The sequence below is a fragment of the Sciurus carolinensis genome, chromosome 3, assembly GCF_902686445.1.
Source record: "Sciurus carolinensis chromosome 3, mSciCar1.2, whole genome shotgun sequence".
Lineage (NCBI taxonomy): Eukaryota > Metazoa > Chordata > Mammalia > Rodentia > Sciuridae > Sciurus > Sciurus carolinensis.
This window is the reverse complement of record NC_062215.1, coordinates 110,468,082-110,481,833: the sequence shown is the minus strand read 5'-3', so window position 1 is coordinate 110,481,833 and position 13,752 is coordinate 110,468,082. Positions and strand designations below refer to the sequence as shown.

At 36.1% G+C, this 13,752-nt stretch overlaps 1 protein-coding gene across 2 annotated transcripts in view; it reads left to right on the top strand.

Moving 5' to 3' along the window:
* The window catches only part of LOC124980455 (CD302 antigen), a 133,165-nt gene that overhangs the window by 13,883 nt on the left and 105,530 nt on the right, over positions 1-13,752 (top strand). For both annotated transcript variants that reach the window (XM_047546025.1, XM_047546022.1), the window contains exons 5-8: positions 7,488-7,598; positions 8,821-8,961; positions 11,342-11,533; positions 12,372-12,529. In XM_047546025.1, the coding sequence (XP_047401981.1) occupies positions 7,488-7,598; positions 8,821-8,961; positions 11,342-11,533; positions 12,372-12,529 (602 nt within the window). The remainder of the gene's footprint in view (positions 1-7,487; positions 7,599-8,820; positions 8,962-11,341; positions 11,534-12,371; positions 12,530-13,752) is intronic.

The window sequence follows — 13,752 nt, the reverse complement described above, 5'->3', positions numbered from 1 at the left end:
CAAAAGGATTTGAAAAAGTAAACATTAAGCTCTTTGAACATTGAAAAGTAGAGAATTCAAGGAAGGTAAAACAGATGACTGGGTCCTACTATATGGCCTCAGTAAAAATTCTTCACATTCAAGTGAAGAAATACAGTCCTCAAGGAGGAGTAAAGAGAGTTTTCCGAAATCTTAAAGTGAATATAACACAGATATATGGATAGAATTTTATTTTGTTTGCAGGATGGTAGTGGTAATTTTTAAATTTTTAATTATGAAAATTTAAATCATATAAATGAGAACAGAAAACTAAAAGAGATCATTTATTCTTTCATATGAATTTCAGGAATACCTTGTTAATTTCAGTGAAAGCCCTATGAGGACTTTTATTGGAATTGTGTTGAATCAGATTAATTAATCTGTCTCTCGTGAAGTTTTCTATATGTCTCTAATGCTGTCTCTATATGAAAGTCTTCTCATCCATAGAAATGGCATACCTTTTCTACTTTGGTCTTCTTTTATGTACCCAGTAAAATTCTGTAAATTTTTCTATCACACTCTTTAAAAAAAAAGGTTATTAACAGAAATTTTTATATTAGTTTTTAAATCAGAAGAAATCTAAGTTTCTCAGTCTTAATGATTTATTCTCTGAATGAAAAAAATAGTGGTAACATATGATAATGATATCCTAGATTGATTACTAAATTGTTTTCATACAATACTTCATTTAATGCTGTATAACATCCCTCTGAGGCTGGTATTATTACTATGCTCAGTTTGCAAATGAGGAATATGAGGCTCATAAAGAAAATACATTTTGTCCAAAGTCACTTACAAGTACATAGCACAACCTAAATCTGAATAGTCTGACTTGAAAACAATTTGTATTGGGCATGTACCTGGATTCACCTTTTGTAGGACTGTAAGTTCTTTGTAGGCAGAGGTAAGTTGTTTTTTAACTTTGGTACAAAACTTTGTGCATTACTGGCATATAGTAAACAAATACCTATTGACTGAGTATTTCAGGTGAATCCTGTCCCACTGTTTTATAATGAATATAAATATTTGATAAATGCTAGCTATAAACAAGGTTTTGTCTCTAAAGAAGTTAATCATCAGTGCACCATCACAAGTGTCTTTGTCACCAGATCAGGAAATTGATATTTAGAAATAACACACCCAATGTCACACAACTAAGAAATACCAGAATTAGGATTCGAATGTCAATCCACAGAGCCCTTAGTTTTTTGCTATACTTCTTACACCTTTCGCAAATGTTTATATCATTAAAAGTCCACTAGTCTTTTTTCATGTTTTTTGGCTAAAGCTTTATCCAGACCTCCTTTCTTACTTAGAACTTTATCCTGTTCTTGTATTGTCTGGGAGTTGAATAAACAGAACTTTAGAATGAAAATCTGTCAAATAAGCATAATAGGCTAGTTGTTTGGCAGTGGAATTCTATTCTAGACTTCACTTAAACCTTACCAAAAATATCACCGAGGGCTGGGGAGATAGCTCAGTCAGTAGAGTGCTTGCCTTGCAAACTAAAAGCCCTGGGTTTGATCCCCAGCACCGCAAAAAAAAAAAAAAAAATCATTGAGAATGGAAAGGGCCAATGAATTTAAGCTTCCTAGAATATTGACTTTTGGAAAGTGATGACTTCGGTGAAAGAAGAGTGACTCTCACCATCCTACCCAACAGTAATCTGATAATGCAGTTGGGGCAAGGAACATTGTGAGTCTTTATGCATCAGAATTCTTTGCTAACACTTAGAAATACAGTAGTACTGTGAAGGACTGTAATGTCCCCCAAAACAGCAGATACTTGCCACATTTTATGCATATCAATAACTTTATATCTGTTTCTCATTTTCCAAGCTCCTCTTCTAGCATGGGAGCTAAATAGTTATATCAATAAGCCTAATTATGGTTGCTGGTTTCCCAAGACCCAAGAAAGCTGGGCTTTAACATCTAAAACTTAAGTGTCTAAAACTCAAAAGGTAATTTCTATTAAGTATCCTTTTATAGGGAAGAGGGGAGAAAAAGGAAAGGTTCTAGGGAATGAGATTGATCATATTATGTAATATGCTTATAGGAATATGGCATAATGAATCCCACTAATATGAGTAATTTTAAAACACCAATAAAAATAAATTTGAAAAAGAATCCCTTTACTGCAAATAGTCACTTGTTAACATCGGACTAGGAGTAATGAGGCCAACAAAAGTGAATCAGAGACTTCATAATCAAAGTGCTTGATCTACTTGAGTTGTGGCTAAGCAGAGCGTGCATAATGGAGTATGTTATTCCCAAACAACCTTTAAGTTTGGTAGGTCATGGTGGGTTGAGACTAGGGAATCAACTACCAGAAAAAAATGCAGAAGCAGCCCCATTGAAGGTAAGTCCCATGCAGTCTAAAAGACTTTTCTTTTTACTTTCTGCCTACCATGCACCTACTTAATTTTTTTTTAATTTTATTTTATGAGTATACATTCTCTAGGGATAATAGATTTGGTTTCTTTGTGCTTATCAGATTTTGTTAGGACTCAGATTTCCTATGGCCCTGTCCTTGATCGGATCTATAACCAGCTTATTTACCCTAGAGCTACATAAGAGAACCCAAAAATCCCCAGAGCAGGAACAGCACACTTCTATTCTTCCTAATTTGCCTCCACCCCAGGGGTTATTCACCTTGAGCCACCTTCTAGCTTAGGACCCCTGCTGGCATTATAAGAGGTCTTCTCTGGCTCTTTTAAGATACATGAATATTATCAGGTCAGTTTCTCATTGTGGGAAAAGGATAGATGTATAGTCATGTCTGAATAGGGGTCTCTGGAACAGTTAAGAAATATCCACCTCATAATGTACAGAATGGGAGAGAAATATTTGCAAATTATATATCTCAGAAAGGCAATGAATCAAAATTTTTTAAAAAGGGTTGATATTCAGAATTTATAAGGAGTTTGAACAACTCAATAGCACACACACACACAAAAACATAAAACCCAATTAATTGATTAAAATGGGGTAAAGGACAGGTGCAGTGGCACATGCCTATAATCCCAGTGTCTTGGGAGGTTGAGGCAGGAGGACCATGAGTTCAATGCCAGCCTCAGCAATTTAATGAGGCTCTAAGCAACTTAGTGAGACCCTGTCTCAAAATAAAAAATAAAAAAGACCTGGGGATGTGACTCACTGGTTAAGTGCCCCTGTTTTCAATCCATGTGCCAAAAAAAAAAAAAAGGTCTAAAGACCCAAGTGGAGCTAGGCATGGTATAGCACACATCAGTAATCCCAGCAACTTGGGAGGCTGAGGCAGGAGGATTGCGAGTTCAAAGCCAGTCTCAGCAACTTAACAAGGCCCTAAGCAACTTAGTGACATCCTGTCAAAAAAAAAAAAAAAAAAAAAAAAGACCTAAATAGTCATCTAAAAAAGATATACAAATAGCCAAAAGATATATTTAAAAATGCTCAACATCACTAGCCATCAGGCAAATCAAAACCACAGTGAGATACCACCTCATATCTGTTACAATGGCTATTATCAAAAAGACAAAGAATAACAAATACTGATGAGGATGTAAAAAAAAGGAAAATAATTATACACTATTGGTGGGGATGTAAATTAGCATAGCCATTATGATAAAAGGCATGGAAGTTCCTCAAAATATTAAAAATAGAACTCTCTAGCAATCCCACTGCTGAGTATATAGCCAAAGGAAATGAAATCAGTATGTCACAGAGAGATCTGCTCCCCTGTGCTCATCACAGCACTGTTTACAGTGGCCAAGACATGGAATCAACCTACTTTTCCATCAGTGGATGGAATGGGTAAAGGAAACATGTTCCATATACACAGTGAAATGCTATTCAGCCACAAGAAAGATGGGATCCTGTTGTTTGCAACAATATGGATGAGCCTGTAGAACACTGTGTTAAGTGCAGTAAGTCGGCCACAGAAAGACAAATACCACATGCTCTCATCCATATGTGGAATCTCAAAACATTTCACTGAAATTGAGAGACGAATAGTGATTACCAAAGGCTAAGGAGAGCTGCGGGGCAGATAGAGGTAAAGGAAGAGATTGGTCAATAGGTACGAAGTTAGTTAGAAGAAAAAAGTTCTGGTATGCTGTTGCACGGTAGGGTGTCTGCAGTTGACAGTTATGCATTGATTACTTCAAAATAGGTAGAGAGGATTTTGAATGTTCATGTCACAGGAAAAAATAAATGTTTAAGGTGACAAATATGCTATTACCCTGATATGATTATCAAAGTATTACATTGAGCCTGGCATGGTGGCACACACCTGAAATCCTAGTGATTTGAGAGGCTGAGACTTGCAAGTTTGAGGCCAGCCTCAGCAACTTAACAAGACCCTGTCTCAAAAATAAAAAAGTAAAAGGGCTGGAGATGTAGCTCAGTGGTAGAGTGTCCCTGGGTTTAATCCCAGTACCACAAAAAGAAAAAGAAAAAAAAAAACATTGTGCCCCATAAATATGCACAATTAGTATATGTCAGTTAAAAATAAATTAAAGAAGCAAAAAGAAATATCTGCTTTAGTGGGTCACCCATTTGATTAGGCATGGAATTTTATGCTAGTACTCTGTCTCTTAATGGCAAAGGTAGGGTAGGCACAGTCTCAAATTAGTCAATGTCTTACCTGGACTGTGTGTAGACAAAAAAGTCTAGCTCCAGATTATCCAAGCCATATGAGAAATCTCTGTTCTTTATAAATACCCTACCAATACTTTTAGAATTTATCCATTTCTCATTTTTATGTATGGAGCAATAGACACCTTAAAAACATGCATCTTTGCCAACACTATCACACTTTTAATATCCTATGATTCCAGTGAAGTCATCGGTACAAATCACAAAGAGAGCACCATACTGAAGCAGATCAGGAGCACCTCTGTGTCATAAGATTCTGTGATGTAAAAGTGTCCTTGACTTATGCAGATAAGTAGGAGGAGTGTTCAGAGGGAGTGATTGCTTCCTATTGGAGGATATTGGAACAGACTTCAAGGAAGGCATGGAATTTAATTTGGGATGAGTAGGAAGGATTTATCCTCCATTCTGCCCCAAGTAGAAACTAAAATTCGGAATACCAGGGATTATGATTCAGTGTGGAGTACCAGAAATATGTCAGTTTCCAGAACTTCTGAGGAATGCTGGAAAATCCATTGCATTTATTAATAAGGAAAATTTTATATTAGATTAAATCTTCACAGTCTTTGGAGGCCAGTGCAGGCAGTCCTTGCATGTGCTTAAAAAAAGGTTAAAGAGAAGGATGACTCCAAAGCCTTTCAGCCTTCTCCTCAAGGCTTCTACCCCAATATCCTCCTTCTCCTTCCGTATTAGAACATCCTAACCATCTGCTTCCTTGAGAAAAGAGAGCCAAACCTTGTTTGCATTTCCCTCCTGATCTCACATTTGCTCCTCAGTAGAGCAATGATTGAGGCTCTGTCCTCCCCACCATCTTCCCAGGTTCCTCCCATCCTTTCAGCATTGGTATCTGGGTTACTGCTCTTGGTCCCCTTCCTCTTTGCTGCTGCTCTTTCTCTATCCAAGAAAGCTCTTCCAGTCCCTTGGTTTCAGTTCCAGGGAATTCCTGTTTTAGGCATTGGAGTTCTGAAGTACACAGAAAAGCAAAGATTTTGTATCCTTGAAAGCCCTTAAAGTGTGGATGGGTTTTCTTTTTTTTTTCCTTTTTTTAAAAATTATTTATTTATTTTTTAATTTTTTACAGACTGCATTTTGATTCATTGTACACACATGGGGTACATCATTTTGTTTCTATAGTTGTACATGATGTAGATTCATACCACTCCTGTGCTCATACATGTACATAGGGTAATGATGTCTGTCTCATTCCACCATTTTTCATGCCCCTCTCCCTCTCATTTCCTTCTACATAATCTAAAGTTCCCCCAGTCTTCTCTCACTCCACACCCCCCACCCCCATTATATATCATCATCCACTTATCAGGGAAAACATTCAACCTTTGGCTTTTTGGGATTGGTTTATTTCACTTAGCATGATATTCTCCAATTCAATCCATTGTGGATGGGTTTTCTATATGCAAACCACACAGTATAATATATATGTTTGTGTATACATGTGAATAATATGTATACATATAATATTTATAGACTATATTGCAATATTGTATTTATTGCATGTATCTATAATACAGTAACAAATCATACATAATTTCCTGCGAGTAATTAAGAAACTGCTAGCAAGTATTTTACTGTTGGAAATATTTCAACAAATATATAAAGATCCAACCTTTATAAAGCTCTTCCTATTTATTGGCATCTTCTTTGTTGTTGGAGACCATTTCATCCATTGCTGTATCTCTTCTACTTGGCCTTCAATTTATTTTTCAGTCTTCCTTCATGGTATTGATGAAGTTTTTCCAGGTTTCTGAGTAAGGCTGTTGGCTTCCTAGATAGTGGCGGAAACCCTTACAATCATTCACACATTTTTTCCAATACATATGGACCCATATAAGCACAATTGCATCTATATTTTGTGTATGTACATTGAGTGGCCTATAAGCAATTGGCCCCACTATGCTTTCTTGGTTTTGTTGATGATATCTAGTTGTTAAATAATAAATTTGAATGATGTATGTTCACTCTTATGCACACACAAATGTGTGTGTGTGTGTGTGTGTGTGAGAGAGAGAGAGAGAGAGAGAGAGAGAGAGACTCTTGTGTTTCTCTAGCCTAAATGTTCCCTTGGACTCCAGAGCCACATACTCTATTGCCTATGAAACAGCTCCTATACATATTTCTGACCCAGTCCAGAATGACTCATCATGTGGGGGATCTGTATGTTTCATTCCCCTAGATTAAAATTTTTATAGGGGCAATAATACCTGGCAAGTAATATGTACTTAATGAACTGAAATTGTCAATCTAGAATGAATTCAGATCTTCAGAATCTACATATACAAGAGAAACTACGTTTTTTGGGGGGTAGGGGGGCACTCAACCACTGAGCCACATACCCAGCCCTATTTTGTTTTTATTTAGAGACAGGGTCTCACTGAGTTTCTTAGTACCTTGCTTTTGCTGAGGCTGGCTTTGAACTCAAGATCCTCTTGCCTCAGCCTCTGAAGCCACTGGGATTACAGGCATGTACCACTGCACCCAGAGAGAAACTGCTTTTGATAAGAATTCTAAATCAGTACAAGAGGGTTAAAAATAGATGGTGTAACAGCTACTCTGAGAAGTCTGTTTTTATCTTAGAAGAAAGGGAACTGGACAAGATAACAGGAAAGCAGAATTGAGGAACTTACCAGTCCTTGGCCTTCTCCACAGTATGAAGCTGTGTTGTCTGCCAACATCACCCATCTCTGCTGTCTGGACATCCTCCTACCAGAATTCCTGATACAATCAAGGCCTTCAGGAGTTTTGCTATTTATTGAAACCTAATCTGAGTAGAGAAAAACCCAGATAATTTTGTCACTTTTTAAAATTATGTAATTTTTACAGGACAAGAAGGCATTGCTAGAATGTTCTGGATTGGATTAAATCAGCTATACTCAGCTAGAGGCTGGGAATGGTCAGATCACAAGCCATTAAACTTTCTCAACTGGGACCCAGGTAACTGTTCTTCCCCCACTCACTTTGCATAGAATAATAGCTTCAAAAATCAAGGGCTTCCCACTCACCGAGATCTTGCAAAAGTTTCAGGTATTAACAACTCTTGTGATTGCTCCTCAGAAGAATTTTTTTTTAACCCATTCTTAACAGTATAGCCAAATCAAACCCACAACTGGAGCAATTGAGCATTTGTCCTGATCTTTAGCACAGCCTTGCATTGTTAGGTAAGAGTAGAATAAGCCCCACCACATGGCCAGGAACTATTCTGCATCCATAGGGGTCTTGACTTGTCTATGACTTACCCATGTTATATTCATCTGCAACTTACCTCTAAAGCAGAAACATTCCCTTATTTTCAAATCTGTGGGGTCTCCCCATTCCAACACCTAAGTATTAACAGCATAATGGTTATATTTTATTATACAAGTAAATAATTAAAGGAAAATTTTATAGTAAAAAAACCCTATTTAACCAAAAAAAAAAAAAAAAAAAGAAAGAAAGAAAGAAATTCCCCCTAAAGGAAGTATGACAAATGAAAAACCTAAACTTAACATCAATTTTGGTACTACAGTATTCTGTACACTTATGGAAAAATGGGTTAAGTACTATAAAATACTACCGTTACTTAACTAAATTTTCTCATTTCTAATTAATTAATACCCTATTAGCTCAATAAATAGAGTCTTTAAACCTAATTTTAAAAAAAAAATTATTTTTGGGTGGTGCCGATGATCAAACCTGGGCCCTTGAATATGCTAAGCAAACATTCTATCACTGCGTTACACCCAATCCTTAATTTAATTTTTAATTTAAGGTCTTAAAGACATTATAGAATCATAGATTAATATTTTTGTCATCTTATAAATACCTATTTTAGATAAGCAGAACAAAGTTTATTATAGATCAGCAATAAATATTTATTACAGATTATCAGCCACAGGATATATGACAAGAATTTTCATTCTTGGGGACAAGTTTGGTTTTAGTTTGTGTTTTAAGTAAGCAATAATATGTCAGTATCCACTACTCCCCCTTGTATTTTAAAAGAAAGACATAGTTAAGTATATTATTTTCCATTGTATACAATTCAATTTAATTAAAGTTTTAACTAAATGATGAATTCACATGAAAGTATAAAATTATAAATGTGAAATATTTTTTCTAACCACCACTCTGATTCTAACCCTCTTCCTCTAACTCTCTGAAAATCCTGCTTTTTAAGATATGCCAAAGGCACAAGTAATAGGTGGATCAAGCTGTGCAGGAATGGATGCTGAGTCTGGTCTGTGGCAGAGTATTTCCTGTGAAGCTCAACTATCATATGTGTGCAAGAAACCATTAAATAATACTGTGGAGTTAACAGGTATCTTCCTCACTTGCTCTTATAAATAAGTCTTAAAACTGCAGTTTTGTGAAGTCAAGTAAATCCATCTCAGATACCTATTTCCACCTTTCCTTCATCTGATACTGCCAATATAGAAGAGTAGTTGATTTTTTACCCTGTCATTTGATATTATCAACTGCAAAATCTGAAGGTGAGACAATGAAGAATATCAAGTAAAAATATGTATATGCCCATTAGATGGCAGAGATATTCTTCATAGGAAGTATATTTCTGCTTACAGGTTGCTCTTATTCCTCTAGAACAGTGGTTCTCAAATGTGGTGCCCAGACCAAGCACATCGGCATCACCCTTGCTATTAGACATGCACATTCCCAGGGGTCACCCAGATTTACTGAATCAGAAACAATAGGCATGGGGTCTAGGAGTCTATGTTTTAAGAAGCCCTCCAGGTGACCCTGTGCATGCTCAAGACTGAGAGCCACTGCTATGGGAACAGGTCTTATCTATTGCATGCCTCTATGACAAATCAAAACCTGTGGATACAGGAGTACCTCTAGGGTCTCCCAGGCCCTGTCCCACAACACCCAGACCTCCTCCATCCTTCTGTGCCAGGCTGGTTCTTTAGGTCTTTTTTATTGAAAGAACCCAGTAAAAATGAGAAGTGCAAGACAAAATATCTACAAGGAGGGGCTTTTTCAAGGAAGTTTGAGCAAAGAGACAGGAGAACAGCTGAAGTTTTTGAGGAATGGAGGTTTGAGGAGTATTTTACAAGAATAAAGAAGAGTTCCCGGACTGTGGAGCACCAGGCCTGGTGTACACCTGATATTTGATTAATTCTTCACTGAATGAGAAAAACCTCAGACTCAAAACTGGGAGGGAACAAGGGAATGTTTAAATGTCTTGCTTTAAGGAATTATGGGAGAAGGGGAAAAAATCAAATTTCTTGTCATCCAAAAAGGAGCATTGAGCTACTTTTTTTTTTTTTTTTTTTTTTTGTCATCCAAAAAGGAGCATTGAGCTATTTTTTTTTTTTGAGGCAAAAAATAGTCATATAAAATAAAGAATATAGGAAAATGTTTTAAGATAATAAGGGGGATGAATATTTACCTTCAAGTTAATAGAAACCAATGTGATCCATACAACAAAAAGCATAACAGAGAAGCCAGCACAAATGAAAATAAACTAGAGCAACTGATGTTAGATTAAGTAAATGTTTCAAAGTAACAATTATTAAGTAAATCATGATGTTTTCACATGACTGAATAATATGCACTCATTATAACTGTGCCAGCAGGAAATAGAAAGAGCAGAATAAAATGATATGCCTACTTATCATTTTAGTCTTGTAAAAATATGTATTCATAGATACAAAGACTAGAATATGAAAATGATTGTTTTAAGTTCAATTATGTATGATTTTTCCATCTGTTCTTTTATAATAACTGTAAAATACAGTAGTAATAAATGAACACCATTCAGAACCTTAAAGTTAATTATCTTGTAATTATGAGAGGCTAGTTGAACCTGAATTTTATCCTTTAGAAAAATACTTTTTAAGGTACTGTGTTTTCTTGCAGTAAACCTTCCAAGTGGTTCTGAATCAGTAAAGTCTGAGTAACCAGCTACTTTCTAGTTTTGTTAACAAGGATAGAAGTATTTTGTATCACTTTATACCTGACTCTTTCTCCAGAAAGACTACACCTTCATTTGTGAGTTTTAGCATGAGCAAAAAAAGAATCACGCTCTATGAGGACCCTTCGGTCCAGCGGAGGAAGGAAAAGAAGAGGTTCAGAGATAATGTTGGCCCTTTCCCTCCATTACTGCAGTCTCTTGGGTGTGGAGTGAGCCAATGTCTCATTTTATTCCTGAAATCTCTGCCTGTCCTTTATTTAAAAGTGAGCTTTAATTCACTTGCTAAGCTGACCACACAAGAAAAGAAGGCTTGACCTCATGCTAATCTTTAACAGAGACTGGAGGGGAACCTAACAAATCCCAGAACCAGAAAAAGATTCGAGCAGCTGGCTTACCCCACCTTTCTTCTGTCTGTTAGAACTGAGGACAGTCTCTCCCTTGATTGTATCTAAACCTTTAAATAGTCTATCCCCAGCCATATATATATTTCTATCACATTGAGGTCAGATAATAATGATAATGATAATAATGATAATAATGATTCCTTATCTGATAATGATAATAATGATTCCTTATCCGAATCCCTGCCGGAATTCTTATGTCAGGTATACATTAGGTACAATGTAAATTCATATCACTCAAGTATCTGCCAACACATTGCCTAGTTTTCCAGAAGCCTTATGATTGAAAACTAAAACTTTTGCAATGTTGTTGATTCAAAATAGATATATCTTTACTGGAATATAAATTGCTGCTTTTCTCCTAGATGTTTGGACATATTCAGATACCCACTGTGAAACAGACTGGCTGCCAAATAATGGATTTTGCTATCTGCTGGTAAATGAAACTGGTTCCTGGGATGAGGCACACAAGAAATGCAATACCTTCAGTAGTGACCTAGTCAGCATTCATTCTTTAGCAGATGTGGAGGTAGTTGTCACAAAACTCCATAATAGGGGTAAGTTTTTCAAAAAAAACATTTGAAAATATCCCTGTTTTCAGGCTCCTGGTGGGAACAAAAAGCTTACGATTTGACCCCATCCACAGGCTTTTCTGTGGTGATCGAGCAGTTTTTTAGCCTGCATTGTCCAATACAGTAGCCATCAGCCACACGTGACTTTCGAGTACTTGAAATATAACTAGGGCAACTGAGGAATAAAAATTATTATTTTTATTTAATTTGAATTTTATTACATTTGTGTTTATATAACCACATATGCCTAGTGGCTACTAATCTGGCAGTAAAATGGTTGATTGAATAATCTCCCTCTTCTCATAAGCTAAATTCTTTAGATTCCTCCAAAAATCTAAGTGATGATTATTTCACTTTTGTAATTATTTGAAAGCTAAAGACTGGTAAACAAAGCTATAATAGACTGCTGTTACCATGCCTTCTGCCCAGGATTCTCCAATAATAGCACCTAGTAGTAGATGCCTGTTCTGTGCCAGCTTGGTGCTAATTGTTTTTAGTGGTGGACAATATTTCTATTCTAATTGGAATATCTATGCTTATATTTATAGGGGTTCAGTAATCCCCATAAAGTAAAATTTATCTACAGCAGAGATCAGGAACAGAGCTTACAGAGTCGTACAGCTGTTTTTTCCATATACTCTCCCTGCATAAGTGCCATGAAAATCCTTCATTACCTCACCGACCTGCCTCATCGACATTTTAATAGGCTAATTAAGAGTATCATAAAGACTCTTAAAACCTGTATCAGAATGTAAAAATCAGTATCAATATACATATTAAAGAATGTAATCTAGTAAAGTCAAACAAAACATTTTTCTTTTAGATGCCAAAGAAGAAATATGGACGGGTCTTAGGAACATAAATAGACCAACTTTGTTTCAGTGGTCGGATGGTACTGAAGTAACCTTAACATACTGGAATGAGAATGAGCCAAACATCCCCTACAATAAGACTCCCAACTGTGTTTCCTATTTCGGAAAGGTAGGAAGCCTCTGTGGTATCTTTATAGTCTTACTGTTATATGTAATAATAATGTTAAGATTACTTTGGTATTTGTGTATAAGCTAAGAAAATAAAGTTAGAGGTTTATAGACCATCTTTCTTGGTAAATAAAAGCAGTTACTAAATAAGCCATCAGTCCACATTCTGCAAATACCTACTGTGACCTGAGGCAGATCTAGAGAATCTCTGTGTAACTCAGATTCTCTGCCAGAGTAGCTCTGATAACCCGCATCTCCCAGATCAGGGTCATATTTGTCAGGTAGCCACAATTTAACCTGAAAAGTTCCATCTTTTCATGTTCAGATTAAATTTTATATTAATCCTAGTTCAAGGATGAAGTGGAAAATACTTTTTAAATGTTTTAATTTTAAGTAAAATTTATTCAAATTTAAAAATTTTTATTTTAAAAGTTAGGACTAATTTGTTCAGAAAAACATCTTACTCCTCTGTATTGTCTAAATATTTATTGAACATACTTTAGTTAAGCACTTAAAACAGTGTTTCAAAGGACATATGCTCCTCTGCATCTTGTTTATATCACTTTCCTGTGGACAACTCTCTCACTGATTATGACGTGTCACCCAGGCATCTAGGGAGACTTAAGTGGAAGCAATAAATGACATGTCTATTCAGAAGTGTTTTAGTAGTAAAGATGTGTTTGGAAATACATCACATCTGGTATTCTGTTTAAAAGAATATCCAAGATGTCGTTTAGAAGAATATCAAAAACAGAGTAAAAGTGGCATAAGCAAAAGTGAACGGAAGGCATACCTAGACAGCATTCCAGTGTTCAAAACCAACCCTCAGCACAAATGATCTGTTAAAGTCTAACTTCAAGAAAGCAAAGTAACTTGGTCAATTAGGCAAAATTAATTTTAAGTAGCACACTTGCAAGAGACAACATTGAAGTATAGACTGAAGTAGACTTGAAAGAAACTTTTCATTCTGGAATTCTTGAAGACTAGCCCTTGGAACACTACCATCGTGTGTCTGAGGAAATGGAGACTGGAAGTTAGCTGATGACTCCCCAAATTGAACCTGTGCACAGACTTTGGCCATATCATAGGAAAGAAGAATATAGTGCTGGAACTGTTTGTGGATGAGTTTTTCTCAGTTTAATTTCTAGGCTGTGTCCTTTGGTGGTTTCATCGTTAGGCCTTTCAGAAAATGAAACTCATTCACACTGTGACCAGAGGACAATG